The sequence below is a fragment of the Oryzias latipes genome, chromosome 2, assembly GCF_053564925.1.
Source record: "Oryzias latipes strain Hd-rR chromosome 2, Olatipes_Hd-rR_3.1".
NCBI classification, from domain to species: domain Eukaryota; kingdom Metazoa; phylum Chordata; class Actinopteri; order Beloniformes; family Adrianichthyidae; genus Oryzias; species Oryzias latipes.
The window spans coordinates 38,706,346-38,726,667 of NC_136238.1; the positions used below are offsets into that span (position 1 = coordinate 38,706,346).

General features: G+C 41.4%; 2 protein-coding genes and 1 long non-coding RNA gene across 10 annotated transcripts in view; 1 reads left to right on the plus strand and 2 right to left on the minus strand.

The window, feature by feature from the left end:
• LOC110014093 (NACHT, LRR and PYD domains-containing protein 12-like) overlaps window positions 1–20,322 on the minus strand; it is a 471,367-nt gene that overhangs the window by 346,214 nt on the left and 104,831 nt on the right. The gene's annotated exons all lie outside the window — the stretch shown is intronic.
• Window positions 1–20,322, plus strand: part of LOC105355202 (NACHT, LRR and PYD domains-containing protein 12) — a 35,069-nt gene that overhangs the window by 8,900 nt on the left and 5,847 nt on the right. Inside the window, exons 6-10 of one of the 2 annotated variants that reach the window (XM_078934281.1) lie at window positions 2,601–2,720; window positions 3,128–3,183; window positions 3,271–5,116; window positions 6,837–7,013; window positions 12,524–12,697. In XM_078934281.1, the coding sequence (XP_078790407.1) occupies window positions 2,601–2,720; window positions 3,128–3,183; window positions 3,271–5,116; window positions 6,837–7,013; window positions 12,524–12,697 (2,373 nt within the window). The remainder of the gene's footprint in view (window positions 1–2,600; window positions 2,721–3,127; window positions 3,184–3,270; window positions 5,117–6,836; window positions 7,014–12,523; window positions 12,698–20,322) is intronic. The other variant, XM_078934283.1, reaches the window with a different exon arrangement.
• LOC144988437 (uncharacterized) lies at window positions 13,207–19,415 on the minus strand. The gene is made up of 3 exons (XR_013652360.1): window positions 17,956–19,415; window positions 17,597–17,875; window positions 13,207–15,356 (listed from the first exon to the last, which is right to left on the minus strand). It is a non-coding gene; the product is annotated as an uncharacterized LOC144988437 (long non-coding RNA).

A 20,322-nucleotide genomic window follows, 5' to 3' on the forward strand; every position in this document is an offset into this window, starting at 1 on the left:
CACAAAGGCAAATTCGTCTGTCCAATCCTGCTGAAAAGTACGATACTCCTCATCTTTTTTTCTTTTAGCCATCTTTAGCCTTTACCCTCAGCTGGTTCCATTCCTATCTCTCAGGCCGCACGCAATTCATCCAATTAAAATCATTCACCTCTACCACGGTTCCAATTACCACAGGTGTCCCCCAAGGCTCTGTCCTAGGGCCCCTGCTATTCATCATTTACCTTCTCCCCCTTTATATATATACCGTAAACACAACATTTACTTACACTGCTATGCAGATGATACCTAGCGCTACCTCTCCTCTATGCCTCACTCCACTCTCCCACCTGCCTCCCTCTTCAAATGCCTTTTTGAAATAAAATCCTGGTTCACTGCAAACAGCCTTGAATTAAATAGCAACAAAACTGAACTACTCAGTTTTGGAACAAAGACCACCCTAAATAAACTCCTTAACTTCTCCATTTCTTTTGATAACTGCTCCATCCTTCCCTCCACACAGGTTAAGAGTCTGGGTGTCATCCTCGACAGCACTCTCTCCTTTAATGCCCACATCAATGACATCACCCGGACCGCCGATTTTCACCTTCGAAAAATCCGCCGTCTCCGCCCCTCTCTCAGTCCTCACTCCACAGACATTCTAGTCCACAGTCTAATCTCCTCCCGTCTGGACTACTGCACCTCCCTTTTATCTCGACTCCCTTACAAAACTATTCACAAACTACAACTGCTCCAAAAAAAGTTTGTTTTTTATGGTAGACCGGCATGGGTGCACAAAAACGGCTCGATAGCGCCACCTACAAAATGTGTTTCCGTGAGCCCGCCCACATGCTTGAACGTTCAAGCTTGATTTTAACAGGGCATCTTCATCAGATGGAAAACTACAAAAAGTCCCCTGGTACCAAGCTGTCACTCGCACAGGAAGTCTGCTATATTGATGTCAATTTGTCATTTTTGCTGTATTTTGGTCATTTGCAGGCCTTGTACTTGAATTAACTTCCCCTAGAGCTTTGAGAATGATGACTCCAAACTCCGGAGTTGCACATTAGACCCATGTCTGATATAATATTGCGACGCTTTTGAGTTTTTCAGGATGTTTGTGACCGTGGCGGCGCGTCGAACTTCGAGGTCATTTCGAAAACATGCCATGAAAAGAGAAACAGACATTACTCAGTCATGCTTAATCTAATCTGATCCAAAATTCATGTGCATTATTGTAGTTTGAATCTGAACACATCTGCAGTGGAAGAATCGAGAAGAGATGTAGCGCCTCCTGCTGGCAACAGGAAATGACAGGTTTTTGAACCCATGGATGTGACAATCTTGGACGAGCTCCATAGCGCTGAAAAACACAGTTTTGTCGCATTCTGCATTCTTTTTTTTCTCAGTGCTTCGTCTGACGTTCATGAAATTAAAACTGGAGATACTCACAAGGGTCTTCTCACATAACCTGCAGTTTCGTGGGTGTACACCTGGCGATGCCCGTGTAAGCCACCGGCAAAAAGGAAGTGGTTGATTGTGTCACTCATGTAAATAAAAATTCATAGAAAATCAGCCATTTGTCTCAAGAAGCTGAGATTTCAGGATTACATTTTTCTTACAATGATTAACATTTCATACACTGCAATATAGGGTCTATGAGACACATTTTTAATTTTTGAATTTTGACTTGAACAAATATTTTTATCATAACCTCTGTTTAGGTTATCAGCACCAAACCTTCCAGAAAAATAGGCATTTATGTGTGTCTGCTTCCTAAATATTTTCAGTATTTACAAACTTTCAGAGGAATTTCGAGACATTTTTCATGCGAAGAGTCCGAAAAAGTCCCTATCTGGAGAAACTCAGAACACCTATTTTTTTTCATAACTTATCATTCAGATATGAACACCAAACTTAAAGAAAACGTAGGGATCTGTGTCCTACTGCCTTCCATATTTTTTTCAGAATTTTAGGTGGAACAGATGAATTTTAAGACATTTCTATTCATCCCAAAATCTGTGATTTTTCCATCTGGACTCCAAACAAATATTTTTTATCATAACTTAAACCATGTTCAACAATGGGGACACAATTATTTTTTGCCATTTTTATATAAAAATCAGGCCCAAGCCCATCAGGACCTGGTGCCTTTCCACCTTTCAGGGATTTAATGTCTTTCAGAACTTCTTCTGATGTTATGGGTTCACCCAGATATATCTAATCTTTGTTGTTGGAACAATGTTGACAAATCAGTTCTACTGAACAAAATGTTCTGCAAGCTGTACCGTGTTGTCACATTCTGAGAAATAAAGTTCTTGATAAAACTCTTTCATAATTTCACATATCCTTTTGGACTCAAAATGTAAACTATCTCTTTTACCTCTAAGAGAAGGTATTACTTAAAGCCAACTTGTCCCCTGAGCAAGATGGGCAAGGATGTGTCCAAATAGTCTTGGCAGCATTTATCAATGATCAAACATTTTCACTCCAACTGTAAACTGTTGATCCAAACATGTCATGTTATTCCAGACTAAACAGCTCAGTCTGTGTTCATGTCAAAATCCATCAGCTGTTCATGAAGAAGCAGATCCTCCAACACTCTGATGGTTTTGTGTTTGCAGAGGTCAACAGGTCACACAGAGAGTCCAGTCTGCAGTCTCCAGCTGTGGGTCCATGAAGAGTGACCGGTCCAAATTTATTCCTCCAAACTTCAGAACTGAACCAGAACCTTCAGACTCACAGTAAGAAAAACAGTTTCTGGTATACAAAGCAGAGTTCAGCTCACAGCAGGAACAGCAACAGACTTGGGCCCCTTTGTGGCTACATCGTTAGGCAGTAACGGTAATAGTCTTGCTCAAAGACCCACATTGGATGAATCTCATCCTGTTGAACCCCTGATTTCCTGTCTTCCACTTTACAAATTGAGCTATCCAGCTGTCTTCAAGCATCACCACAATGTTCTTATCATTGATCATTTATTTTAAATCTAGCTAGCTGCTCTTTTCAACCTCTAAAATATGACATTTCACCAAAGTCAATGAAGCAGGTTTGGATTCAGTGAACACATTTGAATGAGGCTCTTAAAGCAAATCTAAAATCATTTGTGCTTTGATCCAAATGAGAGCTTTTTAAATACATTTCTCCTTAGTGTCCACAGAGAGAAGAAGTGGAGCGGACCCCAGTCTGCAGAAAGACCCAGAGCTGGTGAGTCAGAGCCTGATCATCTGCTGATGGATTCTTCTGGAAACATGTGGAACACTCATGAAGGAGCTTTCTTCTCTGCTCTTTCAGCAGATGTTGGTCTGCAGGAGATGTTTGGAGAACATCAGATCAGTCTGAGGAGCAGAAGTGAACATGTGGCTGAAGGAACTGAAGAAGCAGGAAGAGAAACACTCTTCAACAGGGTCTACACTGAGCTCTACATCACAGAGGGACTGAGACCAGAGGCTCACACCCAACATGAGGTGATGCAGCTGGAGACCACCACCAAGACCAACCAGCTCCATGACACTGCAATCAAGAACCCAGACATCTTCAAAGTCCTCCCTGACCAACACAGATCCATCAGAGTGGTTCTGACCAGCGGAGTTGCTGGAGCTGGAAAAAGCTTCTCAGTGCAGAAGTTCACTCTGGACTGGGCCGAGGGCTTGGAGAACCAAGACATCAGTGCTGTGGTTCCTCTGTCATTCAGGGAGATGAACTTGATCAGAGATGAGCAGCACAGTCTTCTCACTCTGATCCAGCTGTTCCATCCAACACTCCAGAAGATCCCAGCAGAACAGCTGTCTGTCTGCAAACTTCTGTTCATCTTTGATGGTCTGGATGAAAGCAGACTTTCTCTGGACTTCAACAACAGTCCGCTGGTGTCTGATGTCACACACAAGTCCTCAGTCAACGTGCTGCTCACTAACCTCATCCAGGGACGTCTGCTGCCCTCAGTTCTGGTTTGGATCACTTCCAGACCTGCAGCTGCCAATCAGATCCCTCCTTCATGTGTGGACAGACTGACAGAAGTACGAGGCTTCAATGATGCTCAGAAGGAGGAGTACTTCAGGAGGAGGTTCCCAGATGGAGAGCTGTCCAGCAGAATCATCTCCCACATCAAGGGCTCCATGTCCCTCTACATCATGTGTGAAGTTCCAGTCTTCTGCTGGATCACTGCTGTGGTTCTGGAGAACCTGCTGACCACAGAGCAGAGAGGAGAGCTGCCCACCACCCTGACTGACATGTACTCCCACTTCCTGATGGTCCAGACAAAGAGGAAGAAGAACAAGTACCAGCAGGAACATCAGACAAGTCCACAAGAGCTGACAGAGACTGACAGGGAAGTTCTTCTGAAGCTGGGGAGGCTGGCATTTGAACATCTGGATAAAGGAAACATCATGTTCTACCAAGAAGACCTGCAGCAGTGTGGTCTGGATGTCACAGAGGCCTCAGTGTACTCTGGAGTTTGTACTGAGATCTTCAGAAGAGAGTGTGAGATCTTCCAGAAACCGGTCTACAGCTTTGTTCATCTGAGCGTTCAGGAGTTTCTGGCTGCAGTCTACATGTTCCACTGTTACTCCAACAGGAAGGGAAAGGTCATTGAGGACTTCCTGAAGAACAACATGGAGAACCCATCCCTGGATGAGTTTCTGAGCAAAGTCATGGAGAAATCCTTGCAGAGTCAAACTGGACACCTGGACCTGCTGGTTCGCTTCCTTCATGGTCTCTCTGTGGAGTCCAACCAGAGACTCTTAGGAGGCCTGCTGGGACAGACAGAGAAGAATCCAAGAACCATCCAGAGACTCTTAGGAGGCCTGCTGGGACAGAGAAAGAACAACCCAGGAACCATCCAGAGAGCCATCAACAATCTGAAGAAGATCAACAGTGAAGGAGTCTCTCCCGACAGAAGCATCAACATCTATCACTGTCTGATGGAGACGAAGGACCTCTCAGTTCATCAGGAGATCCAAGAGTTCCTGAAGTCAGAGAACAATATAAAGAAGGAACTCTCAGAGATCCACTGCTCAGCTTTGGCCTACATTCTGCAGACCTCAGATGAGGTTCTGGATAAGCTGGACCTGAACCAGTACAAGACATCAGCTGAGGGTATAAGGAGACTGATCCCAGCTGTGAGGAACTGCAGAAAGTTCAGGTAGGTCCAGAAGTGATTGTGATGACAAATCAGATCAGATTGATTTACAAAGAATGAAAGGTTTGAAAATGATTAGAAATAAAAAACATAAAAGAAGAAAATCAGTTTGTTTTTAACATTCATATGATCTTTTAGCTAAAGAACAGGATCAGATTTGTCCAAATGAAATCCAATCCAGAACCTTCTGAAAGGTTTGAACACAAAGCAGCCGGTCCAGAATAAGAAGATGTCTTCATTTTTTTCCAACTTATCCTTGTTCTGTCCAACAGCTGAGCAAGCAAATGAGAGCTGAAAGCCTCTTGTTTGGATATTTTACTGTTACAATAGGGATTATGAATCTTTTGACACACTAAATGTATATTTGAATAAACCCCTTTTGTAATTTAGGCTAAACTTTATTCATCTTACTTATATTTATAACAATTTCTTTTGGACCAGATGGAAAAGAAAAAGAGGGAAGAAGAGAGAGGGATGATAGAGGGGGGGAGGTGGTAAAACCATGAAGCATCCTAAAGCAATAAGTTGCTGGATGTTTATACTCATTTCAGTCAGGTTTAGGAGTAAAATAAATCTAGAAGGGGCGGGGCCTGTCCACACGCACATTAAGATGTTATAAACATACCTGTTGGCTCCAAAAATGTTCACATATAAACATGTTAACATGTACACCATACAACTAATGTTCACACACGCATACTTATGCCTTCAGACCAACACGTGAAACATTTTGATCAGTCTTGCAGAGCATTTGTCCAAAGGTGAGATAGCACCTGTGATCGAGTGAGTGTTTATGTTCTTCTAAGGTGATTGATGGAATGTAAAAAGAATGAGGGAGAGTGCCCAGCCATTCCCACACCAAGGCCCCCTCAACACCCACACGGTAGCAGATAGGGATCAACCGCCCTCCGGGCAATCCCATCCGCCAGCCAGGCCAGGGCCAGCAGCACCGCCTGTCTGCAGAGTTTGATTGTAAAAGAACAACAATGCTGAGTCATCACTTCAAAGAGTTCAGAGGAGCAGAGAAGTGAAGAAGCACTTTCATGTCAGCCAGGTGGTAACAGACCCCGCCTGAGAATGTGGCGTTTCCATGACAACATAAACCGTTTCAAGAAAGCATCAAGTACAGATTTAGAAAAGCTCTTTGAGAATAGAAACAGTCACTTTAGCCTCTTTCTACCAAGAAGACTTTCTGGAAAGTTCTGCCTGAAGGTCGGTGCTGCTGTGGTTCTGTTCATGACGGGAGACGTGGACCTGAGGAGGGAAATGGATTCAAAGTCCTGCAACTGAACAGGAAGATGAACTGTTGTTGTTTACAGCTTCAGAGATGAAAACATGAAAAAATCGTTTTGGAAATGAAAACAGAAAACTCTCAGAAAACTGGTCCATTACCAACATTTAAAAACTGTCAACATTCAATCATTATCATCATCCTCATCATCATCATGGTCAGAGTGACAGCTGTCAGTCTCTGTGATCTGAACTTTGGGGTTCAGACCTCAGATCACTGACAGACTGAGGGCAGCATGAAGCTCCATGGAGCTCCACCTTCTGTCCTCCAGCTGCACATAAAAGAAAGATGAAGGTCTGAGAGAGACTGATGAGGAGGGATGTTTCATGATGAAGATGAAGCGCTGATGAAGAGACTAATGTCCAACTGGAACTTCCTCACAGCCTGAATTCATCATAGATCATCTTTTTCTGTCTTTCTTTCTCTTCACAGAATTCTGGAACGATGTGGACTCTCAGAGACTCTCTGTAAAATTATGGCCTCAGCTTTGAAGTCCAACCCGTCCCACCTGACAGAACTGGACCTGACCAACAACATCCTGGAGGATTCATCCATGGAGGTTCTGTGTTCTGGACTGGAGAGTCCAAACTGCAGACTGCAGACTCTGAGGTCAGAACATTGAAGCTGCTGGTTGGTTCATTTCTACATTTGTAGTTCTTCACTGAAGCTAAAAGGTTTGGATTCAAAGATAATCTGGGTTTGACAGAAATTCAACATCTTTGATTTTTTCAAGGCTCTGCAGTGGAAGAAAACAGTTGCTTAATTTTTCTTCAGAACAAAGATGTTTCCATGGCAACAAATTGTTCAGCTGTTGAAACATTTGATAGATTTATGAGTTTTATGAGATTTATGAGTTTAAAAAACTCACTACTGTATGTTTTCCAAAATTTTCCCATTCCACCTCCTGAGGTGTTTGTTCAAAACCTTTAAACAAATGATTTTGTGATTTATATGGAAAAATAAAATATCTAGGGTATGGTTATCGCTCCCTTATCTGCCTTAGAGCAAGGGAGGACTAAAATGCCCTTATAAAACATGGTATTACTGGGGTGCACAGCTTGGGTCAGTAAGATACAATTTTATTAAAAAAAAAAGATGTCACACAATTGACAGAAATGGAAAATGAAACTTTAATCCCACCTTTACCTCTTTTATACAACAAATATATAAAGAGGTATTATATACAATAACAATATCATATCAATAGGAAACATTTTTACAAATACCTAAAATCAAGGAACTTTAGCAGAACAGAACAAAGAACCCTTTAAACCCTTTAAAACCACAAAAATGTAAACTGGAAGAATTGGTGACCAAAGACAGTAGGAAAGGAGCTATTTCAGAATTTTATAATTCATTACTTATAAACTCTAAGGAATTTACAAATATGAAACTTAGTGCATGGAAAAAAGACATAGGAACAGATATATCAGTAAAAGAATTGCAAGTAGCCTGCACAAAGGCACAAAAGAAAACAATTAACTCAAGATTTGGGTGTGGTTAATGCGAGTTTACATCTGTTTAAATTATTAAATTCAATGCCAACATTCCAGATACTTGCTCAAAATGTAATGAGTCAGTCAAGATTCGGTGATATAAACAGTATATATATATGCTGATCTTTCAGATTGGGTTCAATAGAGCATCAGTTCAGAGAGAAAGTTCACCTCTTACCGCTTGTTTTTATCCAGATGATGAAGCTAAAGGTTGTTTTAAAGAAGCCGTGATACCGAAGAGTTAAGATAAGTGACCAGAACTTATTTTGGGGCGTGCAGTCATCACTTTTTAATGCACACCTGTGGCGAGGTCCCGCCGAGAAAGGATGCAGAGGAGCCAAGGTGAGGAGGATCTGTTTTTATTAAAGACCCGGTGAGCACCACGCAGGGCCATGCAGCATGCAGCACTCTCTGTCACTCCCCTTCTCTCTAACCTGTGATGCTCCTTTTAAATGAGGAGCCCCTCCCATGGGGCGTGGCTCTTAATCCTCACCCAGGTGGCACCACAGGTAATAATTTTAAACATAAAATACATAAATGCACAAACAATAAAACACGGTGTGGCCCCCCCTCGTCATCTGACGGTGCCACACCGTCACACCATCCCCCTCCTCTGAGGGATTGACGATGTGCGGCAATCCCCTCAGCAGTCCGCCGCCGTGCATTCCCCACGCCGATCCGCCAGAAACACGTCCTCGCGTCGCGTCGGTTGGTTGCATGGACTGCTGCTCCACGACGGCGACCCCTCCGATCTGCTCCTCGGTGCCGCTCCGGTCGGTCCCAGCCCCGGCAAAGGCCCTTCAAACGGCAACACGCCCCCGCTGGTCCCCTTCCGGATGGCACCTCCGCCGATCGGAGCCGCCGACAGCAGGTTACAGGCGAGATGATGCGCCTCTCCCGGAGCACTCCCCTGACGGCCCGGTAGACGTCGGTCCGCCCCTTGTCCCGCTCCGTGCAGGCCTCCAACGCCCGCATCCGCGGCAGTGGAACCGGGCGGTATGCCCGTCCCGCCTCCGGCCGTCTTCGCGCTCCGGCGGTCCGCCCCTGCTGTCCGCGTGGTCCGCCGCTCGCCATGGGCGCCGAGTTGGACGCCGTAGTTCTTTCCGGGCCCCTGGCCAGGCCTGAAGCACCGCCAAGGCCACCCGGATCCACCCCCTCTTCCTTAGAGGATGGACTGCTCTGAGGAGGCGCTGAGCTGCCGGGGAATCGTTGTCCCCACCACGCCGCTGCGTCCTCACCTTTTTGTGGCCCCTCTGCGATCCCACTTCTGACACCATATGTGGCGGGGTCCCGCCGAGAAAGGATGCAGAGGAGCCAAGGTGAGGAGGATCTGTTTTTATTAAAGACCCGGTGAGCACCACGCAGGGCCATGCAGCATGCAGCACTCTCTGTCACTCCCCTTCTCTCTAACCTGTGATGCTCCTTTTAAATGAGGAGCCCCTCCCATGGGGCGTGGCTCTTAATCCTCACCCAGGTGGCACCACAGGTAATAATTTTAAACATAAAATACATAAATGCACAAACAATAAAACACGGTGTGGCCCCCCCTCGTCATCTGACGGTGCCACACCGTCACAACACCCAGCAGCCTATCAGAATCGAGTATTAACCCAGACCATGGTATAAGCTGATATTAACTGTACTGCCAATGGAACATATTACATTTTTGTAAAAAGAAAAAAAGAACTTGTAATAATCTGTTTGGGGACCATTTTTTGCATTTGTTGAGGGCACAGATTTGAGGTTGATATTTGAAACTTCTGCCTGTACTGTATTCTGTAGTTTTTTTTCCCGAAAGAGTCTCTGTTGTTGTGTATATTTGAATTAACCCCTTTTGTAATTAAACTTGTATTACAGACTCACAGATCATACGAATAACAAAATGTGCATTTTCGAAGTACCTCATTTTTGAATCTCTCTATATTTGTTAGATCAGTGTTTTTCAACCGGTGTGCCGCGGCACACTAGTGTGCCATGGGAGATGGTCAAGTGTGCCGTGGGAGATTGCACATTAACTGATCTAAAAACATTTACCATCTCCAGGATATCAGCTCTTTCTTCATCCAAACAGGCCCTGATAAAACACAGAGTAGTTACGAATATGAAAGATTATAAAATACTTTTTTCTTTGTGTTTATTTGATTTTATTAAAGACACTTTGATAAGAATGACAGCACCACGATTTAGCCGCAGCGTCAGCTCTGTTTTTGGAAGTGTCCCGCCACTTAAACTGTCTCAACCAATCATTATTGGAGGCTTAATCACACGTCATCAGTCTGACCAATCAGAAGTGGTAAAAATCTTCCTTGTTCCGATTTAGCTCGTAAAGTCTCTCAGTTTCAACAAAAATACCAGCTCAAGCTCGTCTTTATCGGTGTAGCTTTCCACAGAATCCGGTGGCAGACTGTGGAACAAGTGAACAAAACAATGAAGCTCAGAGAAGTGAGTCTATCTGTCGGCGGCGGCAGTTTTCACTACATCTCCCATAATGCATAGGGTTATAGTGACAGCATCTCTGTGCTACAATGAGTCTTTCCTGTTAAACATCTTGAAAACCTAGCAAACACATCAAACAATTTTTAAATCTTCTTGATGAAATCAGATGTCAACAGTTGAGTTCTCCTTCAAGGTTTGTGTTTATTAACATCCCAGAGTTTAGTCCAAGTCATCTTTCTAACTGAAACACTTTTCTAATAACGGCTAGGTTATTTTATATGATAAACTTAAGAAGAAGTAATAGCAACATTTAAGAAACAGGATTAAGGTGAAGTGACCAACAGACACAATTGAAACAATGTAATCATCTAAAAAGAAATAAAACATTCTGTTAAAGTTTTCAAAGACTTTATCTTTGATTAAGACAAAAAAAATAATAAACTTCAACATGTTCACTTTTTTTGTAGCTACAGAAAACATTAATATAATGTTAGTTTTTTTGAGTAAAATGTATCAAATATATTGAGATCATATTTTTCAAAAATTACAGTTATCTTTGCACTAACATTTAACAAATAAATAATTATTTAGAAAGAATATATTTGTATTTTTGTGAGGTTACATAAAATTGCATGTTAATAAACTAAAGGGAAAAACAACTCTTCTTCCACTTTCGGCTTCTCCCATCAGGGGTCGCCACAGTGAACGAGTCGCATGGTAATTTTGGCAATGTTTTACGCCGGATGCCCTTCCTGACGCAACCTTCTCAAACCGGGCTTGGAACCGGCAGAGGTAGAGAAGGGAACAGGGAGGAGCCTGGAGTCGAACCCGGGTTTCACGGACGGAAGGCGCCGCAAACCAGCACGAGCTAAACTGGCTCACACATTTCACAATGTCAAATAATTTAGTTGAAAATTTTTACTGAAAACTATTTTAACTTTTATTACATCTTTTAGGAAAAAAAAGCTGCAACTTCCAGCTTTTTCTGCCACAATTTTTACAAAAATGCATGTGAGATTATAGAGAGACTGTACATCAGTTTTTTCTTTTTTTAATTTTTGGTTGCTGGTGTGCCGAAGGATTTTTGTCAAGGAGAATGTGTGCCTTGGCTCAAAAAAGGTTGAAAACGCTGTGTTAGAGAAATGCGTGTGGTGAATATTCAGACAGTGCCAGGTCAACAAATATCATGATTTCCTAATAAATCTTACTATCATATTCATCAGCCAACCAGGCGTGTTCACTTTCAGCCAATCGTATGAATCAGTGTATCATTCCTTAATCATTCCACAATTTCCGGGGCGGGGACTGAAAACAAATAATGGATCACTATGTTCAGAGCTATTGCGCAGTCGTATACACAATCATGCGTTTAGTTCATACTAATTTTGTTGTTGTTTGGATTTGCCTGCGACTGTCTGCGAGAACGCAGTGTTTATACTTTTCAAACAACGCGATCGTCTCCAGTGTTTATTCATCACATGAACGACATCTTGCTCAGTGACTTGCTGCATCTCTGAACGTGCTGAGGAAGAGAAGGGTGGAGTGATCGTCCACTATAATGAAGCAGGGAATCCAGAGACAGAAAAAAAGAAGCAAATTGCATTCTCTAGTCTAGTGCAAAATATGAGATTTTATTTATATGAGATAAGAGCTGTTTTGTTTACGACTAACACATCACAGTTTTGTTCAGTCTGCCTTTCTTGTTCCTGCTTTTAGGTTAAAAAAAACAACTTCTTTTTATCTATGGCTACAGGGATGGTACATATATCTTAAAAAACAAAACAAGTCGTTTATAGTAATATATAGTAAATGTATATAGTGAGCCTTTATTACATTCTTGAATCTGGTTGGTGACAATATTGCATGTGGGAACGTAATCTTTAACCCGAACAAGTCTCTTCTGCTTGTTGTCTTTCTTTAGCAGTGGTTTCCTAGCAGATATTCTACCATGAAGGCCTGATTCCCACAGTCTCCTTTTAACAGTTGTTGTAGAGATGTGTCTGCTGCTAGAACTCTGTGTGCCATTGACCTGATCTCTAATCTGAGCTGCTGTGAACCTGCCATTTCTGAGGCTGGTGACTTGGATGTACTTATCCTGGACTTATCCTGGACTTGGAACCTAACTGAAGTTCCTGGACCTCCAGCTGCCATCACTGCTCCTGAACACACTTTTCTGTCTGATTTCAGGTTGAAGGACTGCAGATTGTCAGAGATCGGCTGTGAAGCTCTGGGCTCAGCTCTGAAAACAAACCCGTCTAATCTGGCAGAACTGGACCTGAGCGAGAACAACCTGCCAGATTCAGGAGTTCTTCATCTGTGTGGTTTTCTGGAGAGTCCAGACTGCAGACTGCAGACTCTGAGGTCAGACTCCATGTTTCAGTTGTGTTCAGATCAATATGATGACAAAGTTTTGTTGACACTAAACTGCAGACATGAGGCACTTCATTTTCTCTCTGCCTTGATCTGAATGTTTAATCTAAATGGTCAGAAAATATGCAAATGTAGCCACACCCATTCAATTCAAAATTCAAATTAATTTTGTTTCTAAAGCACCTTTTATGTAAAGGAAACAGCTCATGGTGCTGTGCACAGAAACAAACAACAATGCAAAAGCACCAATCCCGACTCATGCAATAAAATAATTAAACGAGCTCTTCATAATAAAATACACAAAACCAAACATAAATAAAAGAGAAATGACAAAAAAAAAGCTAAAGAAGAGGGAACATTTTAACTGTCCTCCTGTTGGCTGGGGTGTCAGCATCTATACAGCACAAGCAGAACTCATCTGCACCACCATCCGCCCCACAGACCCTTAACCTGTGGGCCCAATGCGCCCGTCATAGGCACAGCGGGCCTAGCAGCTCGAAGGACCCGGAGCAAGAGATGCCAGAGGACAAGCATGGCCAAAACTCTGGGAGCCTGAACACAAACACCCCAGCCAAAGATGAGAAGACACTCATAAACAGTTTAAAATGTAGAAGGGATAAATAGAAAAGTTAAAATATAAAAACAGCTAAAATATGAAAATATTAATTAAAATAAACTAATGCATAAAAAATGCAAAAAAAGTCTAAAACAACTGAAATATAAATTAGAGTAGGTTAAGAAGTAAAACAGGACAACTTGACTAAAAAGAATTCAACAAATAATTGTGCTATAAAATATTGTTTAATTGATTTAATTTTTTGATTTGATTTGAAATGGTTTATTTCAAGCAATCAAATAAGAATAGTACACAAAAAACATTACAATCATCTGTTATACATTCATACAATGACGTATCAAACTTAAGATATTTAGAAATATTAATAAATATCGCTTGAAAGGGAGTGGAAGGAAGTGACCTTATTTAATCCCACCCCTGTTCTACCGTAACCATTTTATAACATGATTTATCATTATCCGGTTCATAACTTTTATTAGACAGAATTATGAATCCTTAAGTATCAATAAAGCACATGACAAAGATGAATTACTTAAATTATTGTGTAAAAATTAACTATTTTAGAAAACAACATGGCAAATGCAGATCAGTTATTTAAAATATATGCAGATTATTTTACTTGTAAAAGTAATGTATATGATTTAAAAAAAATACTTCAAACTTCAAGCTTTATTGATTTGTATAGCACTTTGGTTTCACTTTGGTTAAAAACACAAAGCTCTTAACATAAAAGGAGACGAAATAGTCATAAAATATGAAAATTATTTAAAACAGAAAACACAGCACAATCACACACAGATGGGACCCCTCCCTCACCAGATTCCTCCCTTCACCCACCCAGTTCCCCCAGTAGAACCCTGAACAAAAACGAAAAACTGCAACATAAAGAAAAGTCTACTTATACAATATCAGTAAAATAAACATAAATCTGTTTCAAAGATCTTCACAGCCTAAATTGATCAAGTATGAAAAGTTAAAAATATTTGCAAATTATGTTTCATTAGAAAAAATCGTGAATCAATTTTTGGAGCAAGTGAAGTAATATAATTAGAAATCAATCAATTTAACCATCTTCAATAATTGATTAAACATTTTTCATTATAATAAGGTACTGCTGTGAACTAAAAAAGGGTCCATAATCTGTCGAATGTCCAAGGTTGGTATTCCTTCTTCTGCTGATTAACAGCGTTTCTTCTGGGTTTAAACAGAGTTTATAGTTCTCTTTGCTGTTATGTCTGCAGACATTAGATAAAGGTCCGTATCCTTTTGTGGCTGTTATCAGCGGCGCTGAAAGTTGAGGTCAAGTTGTCTGCAGGTCAGAACTCTGCTGAAAATCAGGCTCACTTCAGACTTAAAGAAAGTGCTGATCCCAGGCGTCATATTTCTTGAAATTATGTTTAACTCTTTGATTTATTGATGTATTAGTCGCGTCAGACATCCGTGATCAAACACTTCTCAAAATCTTTTATGGTGTTCACAACCAGAACCTTGGACCGGTCCGGTGGGCCGAGTGGTTTGATGCAAGTCCTGCAGCCTTTAATCAGAGTGTTCTCAATCTGCTTATGCTTCCTGAGCGTAAGCAGGAAGCGCCAAACATGCCAGAAGCCTAGCATGTTAGGCGAATTTAGCATTCTTTCTGGTCAGATGGTCATTCGGATAAGCAGCAGATCCCTTCAGATTCCTCCTTTGATTCATCAGAGCTAGCTTGTGTTTTTGATTCACAAACCTGATGAGGATCGCTTTTTTATCCGTCTCCTTTGTCCTGGGGAGCGGGTGGCAGGTCTCGATGGTATTTAGATCCAGGTAAATCCCTTTAGACGTGAGAAATGATTCCAAATATAAGAGTAAAAATTCTAGATCCCACATATGAGATCTAGTTAAAAGCTGAATTAAATAGATGTGTCTTTAGTCTCTTTTTAAAAAACTTCAACAGTGGATGAGCCCCTCACTTCCTCAGGCAGGCTGTTCCATAAACGAGGCATATGTTATCTAAACAAGGCCTCGCTGTGGATTCTTGTTCTGACCAAAGGGGCCGTCAGCAGGCTCTGGGAGCTTCGTAAGCTAAAAGAAAGTCTGAAATTAAAGAAGAACCAAGACCATGAACACCCTTAAAAACTATTAAAATAATCTTAAAATCAATCCTGAAGCTGACAATGATCCAGTGCAGAGAATTTAAGATTGGTGTGATGTGCTCCCTCTTCCTGGTTCTAGTTAAAAGGTGCGCAGCCAAGTTGTGGACTAACTGCATGTCATTAAGAGTTGTTTTTTTTACACCAGAAAGGATGGTATTACAGTAACATATTCTTGATGTGATAAAATCATGAATTAAAATTTCAGCACTGGCTCTAGAGAGAAAGGGTCTAACTCTGCGATATTCCTCAGATGGTAAAATGCAAGTTTAGTTTCTTGATTCACATGTTGGTGAAAGCTAAGTTCTGCATCTAGAATCATGCCGAGGTTCCTTACTGTATCACATATACTCATAAAGTTGGTTGACAGATCAAATTTAACCTTATCTCTCTCAGCTTCAGAACCGATAACCAAGACTTTAGTTTTGTCTTGGTTAAGCTACAAAAAGTTCCCTCCCATCCACATTTTGATATCTAAAATACAGTAATAATGCTGTACACAGGTCGAGTGTCATCAGGAGACATAGCTATGAAAGTTAATCCTACATCCCCTGATGACATCACCAAGCAGAAGCATGTAAAGATTAAAAGGTGTGGGACCCAAGATGGAGCCTTGGGGCACCCCATATGTCAGTTTATGCCTTCCAGATGAAAAATCAATTAAATTAACAATAAAATCTCTATCTGTTAGTTAGGATTTAAACCACTTAAAAGCTGTCCCCGTAATTCCAACCATGTCGTGAAGTCTGTTTAAAAGGATAGAGTGGTCAACTGTGTCAAAGGGTGTACTCAGGTCCAGTAACACTATTTTCTTCGTGTCAGCATTGGACCTTAGATCATTTAAGACCCTGACAATTGCCATCTCTCTTGAGTGCTTACGTCTAAAACCAACTGAAACTTTTCTAAAATGTTATTTTCATTAATAAAATAATTCAGTTGAGTAAAAACATGCTTTTCTTATATTTTACTTAAAAATGACAGGTTGGATACCGGCCAGTAGTTATTTAATTTGGACACATCTAAACCACTCTTCTTCAGACTGGGTCTCACCAAAGCAGTCTTTAGGGATGCAGGGAAGATTCCAGTCTGAAGAGAGCTGTTCAAGATGTTCAGTAACTCTTCCTCACAGGATGTGAAAACTGATTTAATAAGTGAAGTGGGGATTGGATCATTCAGTCATTTGGGAATTCACTTGTCAGAGCGCTGCAACATCAATCAAGACAAAGCTATCAAGCATTATTTTTCTAAAATCTATGTATTATAAAGAAAGTAGTTCACAAAAATCTTAAATAACAGATGTATTATACTTAATAGGTCTGTACACTATCAAAGACAACATGACAGGATTATTAAATACAATGGCCTGGTATATAAAAGAAAAATATTCATTAAACATGGTGTCTTTAAAACCAATACCTGCAGATCATATTACAACAGTCCCACCACTCCTGCCTCATTTTCTATCCTTGTTTGTAAAGTTAAAAAGGGGGGTGTTTCCTCTGACAGAGAAATTGGTGCACTAGAGTTCCAAGTCTATGTTAAAACAAGCCATTGAGATTGTGATCTAAAATAAACGAATTAATAAGAAATTATTTGTTTGATAGTGATTGAACATTCAAGAGGATCAAATACAGCTCAGATGATTTATTGCTGTGACTGGATTGGTGGTGACTGGACGAGTTCTGGATGTGCATGGTTTTAAGATTATTATAGTTCCTGTTACATTTCCAATAGTAAATAGATTATGTGGAAATAACAGATGGTATAGTGAAGATGACAAGTGGTGGTGATGGTTTGTGGCTGGGGGGGGTCTCAAAGAGGGGACAGAGTTTTGTTGTGATACTGCAGATGTTGGTTCTGGGGGAGTATTGAGAGTTGATAGTCAGTTCTCTTTAAAACAATGCACAGTGTGTTGGATATTGGCAGTTAAAACATTGATTCCGAGGGGACTGAGGTGAAGACTGTCAGGTCGATAAAAAGAGGGGCGATTCCAAAAAATATTAAAAATATCAATAAGACCAAACCAGAACTTGCGAGAGACGGACAGCAGTCAGGTGTCTAGGGAGAGGTCCTGCTGAATCTATTGGATCCTCCAGAGAGTGTGAGGATGGGTCCAGAAATGAAGACAGTTTTCCCAGTGTTTTTTAAAAACAGAAAGAGGTCCAGAAAATTCAATTTTGTTACCTCTGACTGCTGCACTGTGTTATCGTTGTCATAGTTCGTAGGTGTGACAGACCCAGGTGCTGGAACCCAGAATGATCAGACAGGTAAGTTGTTGGTAAGTAGAATTTAATCTCTTAATAGAGAACAGAAAGTTTGACAGAATGGTGATCCGGACTGGATTAGCAAGTTGTTGGTGATGTGGCTGGAGGTAATAGCGCAGTTATCGGCGTTCAGCGCTTCACAGGAAAACAGGTAAGCTGTAGGCGACTTCCACACGGGTGACCTTCGTGGCAGTGAATCCTGGGATAGGGAAACAACGTTAGTTTCGTGGCAAGGCAAAAGCAGGTTAGACATGAGCAGACTGGACCAGCCGTAGTCACCTTAAGGGGTAACGAACTGGCGTAGAATACTGGAGCTGGGTCTCCTTTTAATCAGCAGAGATGATGAGGTGTATTGGTCACAGCTGGTGGAGTCAGGAGCAGAGCAGAAGGAGGAGGGGGAGGAGAACTGACAGAGGCACCATGACAATTGTTAGTCCCAACGTGAACAACAATGTTTTCTCAAATGGTTAACTAGGCTCCTTCTGAGGGTGTCCCTCTATGTGACTCAGTTTCCAATGAAAACCAGAGTCTGAGTCAGAAACTGGTCTTTAATGTATATAAAATTATTCATGTGTAATATTTAGATTTACACAAATAGATGGTACTTCTTTTGTCTTTGTCACCTGTACAACATTTTTAAAAGTGCTGTTTGATCAGAGCACCATTTTCACATTCAAACAACAATTACTGTGAAAGAATTTATGAAAAAAGGTAAATAAATAGTGCAGAATTCATAGAAAACAAGACATGAGAACCAATTATGACCAAGTAGAGAGAGGCTTTAAAAAAGGAAACATTAAAAAGAAAAATAGAATAAAATAAATATTATAATAAAATGTTAAATCTGTTAAAAAAATTTGATTCAACATTATTGTATTTTGTTTTGTTTGAAAGATTTTGGAAAAAGAAAAACTTGGAATAAATTATTTTGTTTTACACATTCATAGACTTTTTGTCTTTTGTTGTTTTCATTATCATTGAGCTGTTTTTCCATTTCCAACCTGTTCTTGCTACGAAAGTTTTTTTTTTGTTGCCCAGCAGGACTTGGTGAGTGCATATAACTTTTGTAATTCTTGGAAATGATTTATATTGAAGTACAAAGGTAGTGAATTTATGTTGTTCTATGCTCTACAGGTAGAGTTGTTAACAGTTTTGTTGCCTGGTGGAGTGTGGGTGTTGTCTGGACTCATATCCGTAATTCATATTTCGTCCATGATTTTGTGCTGCATAACTTCATAGAACGCCACTGTAGGGAGAGAATATTGTTTTATGTACTGTATGGACTGACTGGAGGAATAATTTTACTTATGTGAGAATATATAGTGTTAATGTGTCAGGAGAGCTCATCAGGTCGATCACGATAGAAGGACATGTGGGTAGATCACGGGCGGTCAAAGATAAATAATATCAAAACAAAAAAGCGAATCTTCACTGAAAGGTACGTGACTTGGTTGACATGCAGAACGGCCAATTGAACATCCTCTGATCAAAACGTCACTGCACATTTGTGGTTCAAAACACTGAGCGCAAAATCTTCCTGCCATTGGAAAGCCGCTACCGGCCCCGCTGCGTGCCACGTCCATGGTGGAGGACCACTCCAGTACACATCACTACAGAACGACAATGTTACATTAATGTGATTTGTTTGTTCTTGTCTGTCTGTCCGTCCGACCGACCGACCGACCAACTGACCGACTGACGGATTTTCCATAATTTAAAAATGTCATCTGTCAGTCTGTCATCAGATGACATTTTTAAATGTCATCTGATGACAGACTGACAGATGACATTTTTAAATTATCTTTAAATCATCTGTCAGTCAGTCTGTCATCAATCTAGCCACAGGGGTTGCAAGCCAGTTGCCTCTGTGCCGGTCCCAAGCCCGGATAAATAGAGAGGGTTGCGTCAGGAAGGGCATCCGGCGTAAAAATTGCCAAAATAACCATGCGAATCATCCACAACACTTTAGACATACCGGATCGGTCGAGGCCCGGGTTAACAACGACCGCCACCGATGCTGTTAACCTACAGGGTGTCGGTGGAAATTTGACTACTGTTGGTCGAAGAAAGAGGGGAGGCAGAAGGGCCCGTGGCCAGAGAGAGAAGGGAAAAGGCAGGAACATAGGTTTGAGAATAGGGACTCTTAACGTTGGCACAATGACAGGGAAAGGCAGAGAGCTGGCAGACATGATGGAGAGAAGGAAGGTAGATGTACTGTGTGTGCAGGAGACAAGGTGGAAGGGCAGCAAGGCACGTAGTATTGGAGGAGGATACAAACTGTTCTATCATGGTGTTGATAGGAAGAGAAACGGGGTAGGAGTGATTCTGAAGGGGGAGTTTGTAAACAGTGTTCTAGAGGTGAAAAGAGTCTCAGACAGGATGATGAGCTTAAAGTTAGAAATCGAAGGGGTGATGGTGAATGTAGTCAGTGGGTATGCGCCACAGGTTGGCTGTGAGTTAGAAGTGAAGGAGAGATTCTGGAGTGAGTTGGATGAGGTCATACAGAGTTTCCCCAGAGGAGAGAGAGTTGTTATTGGAGCAGACTTTAATGGGCATGTTGGTGAGGGCAATAGAGGTGATGAGGAGGTGATGGGCAGGTTTGCTGTGAAGGAAAGGAATCTGGAGGGACAGATGGTGGTGGACTTT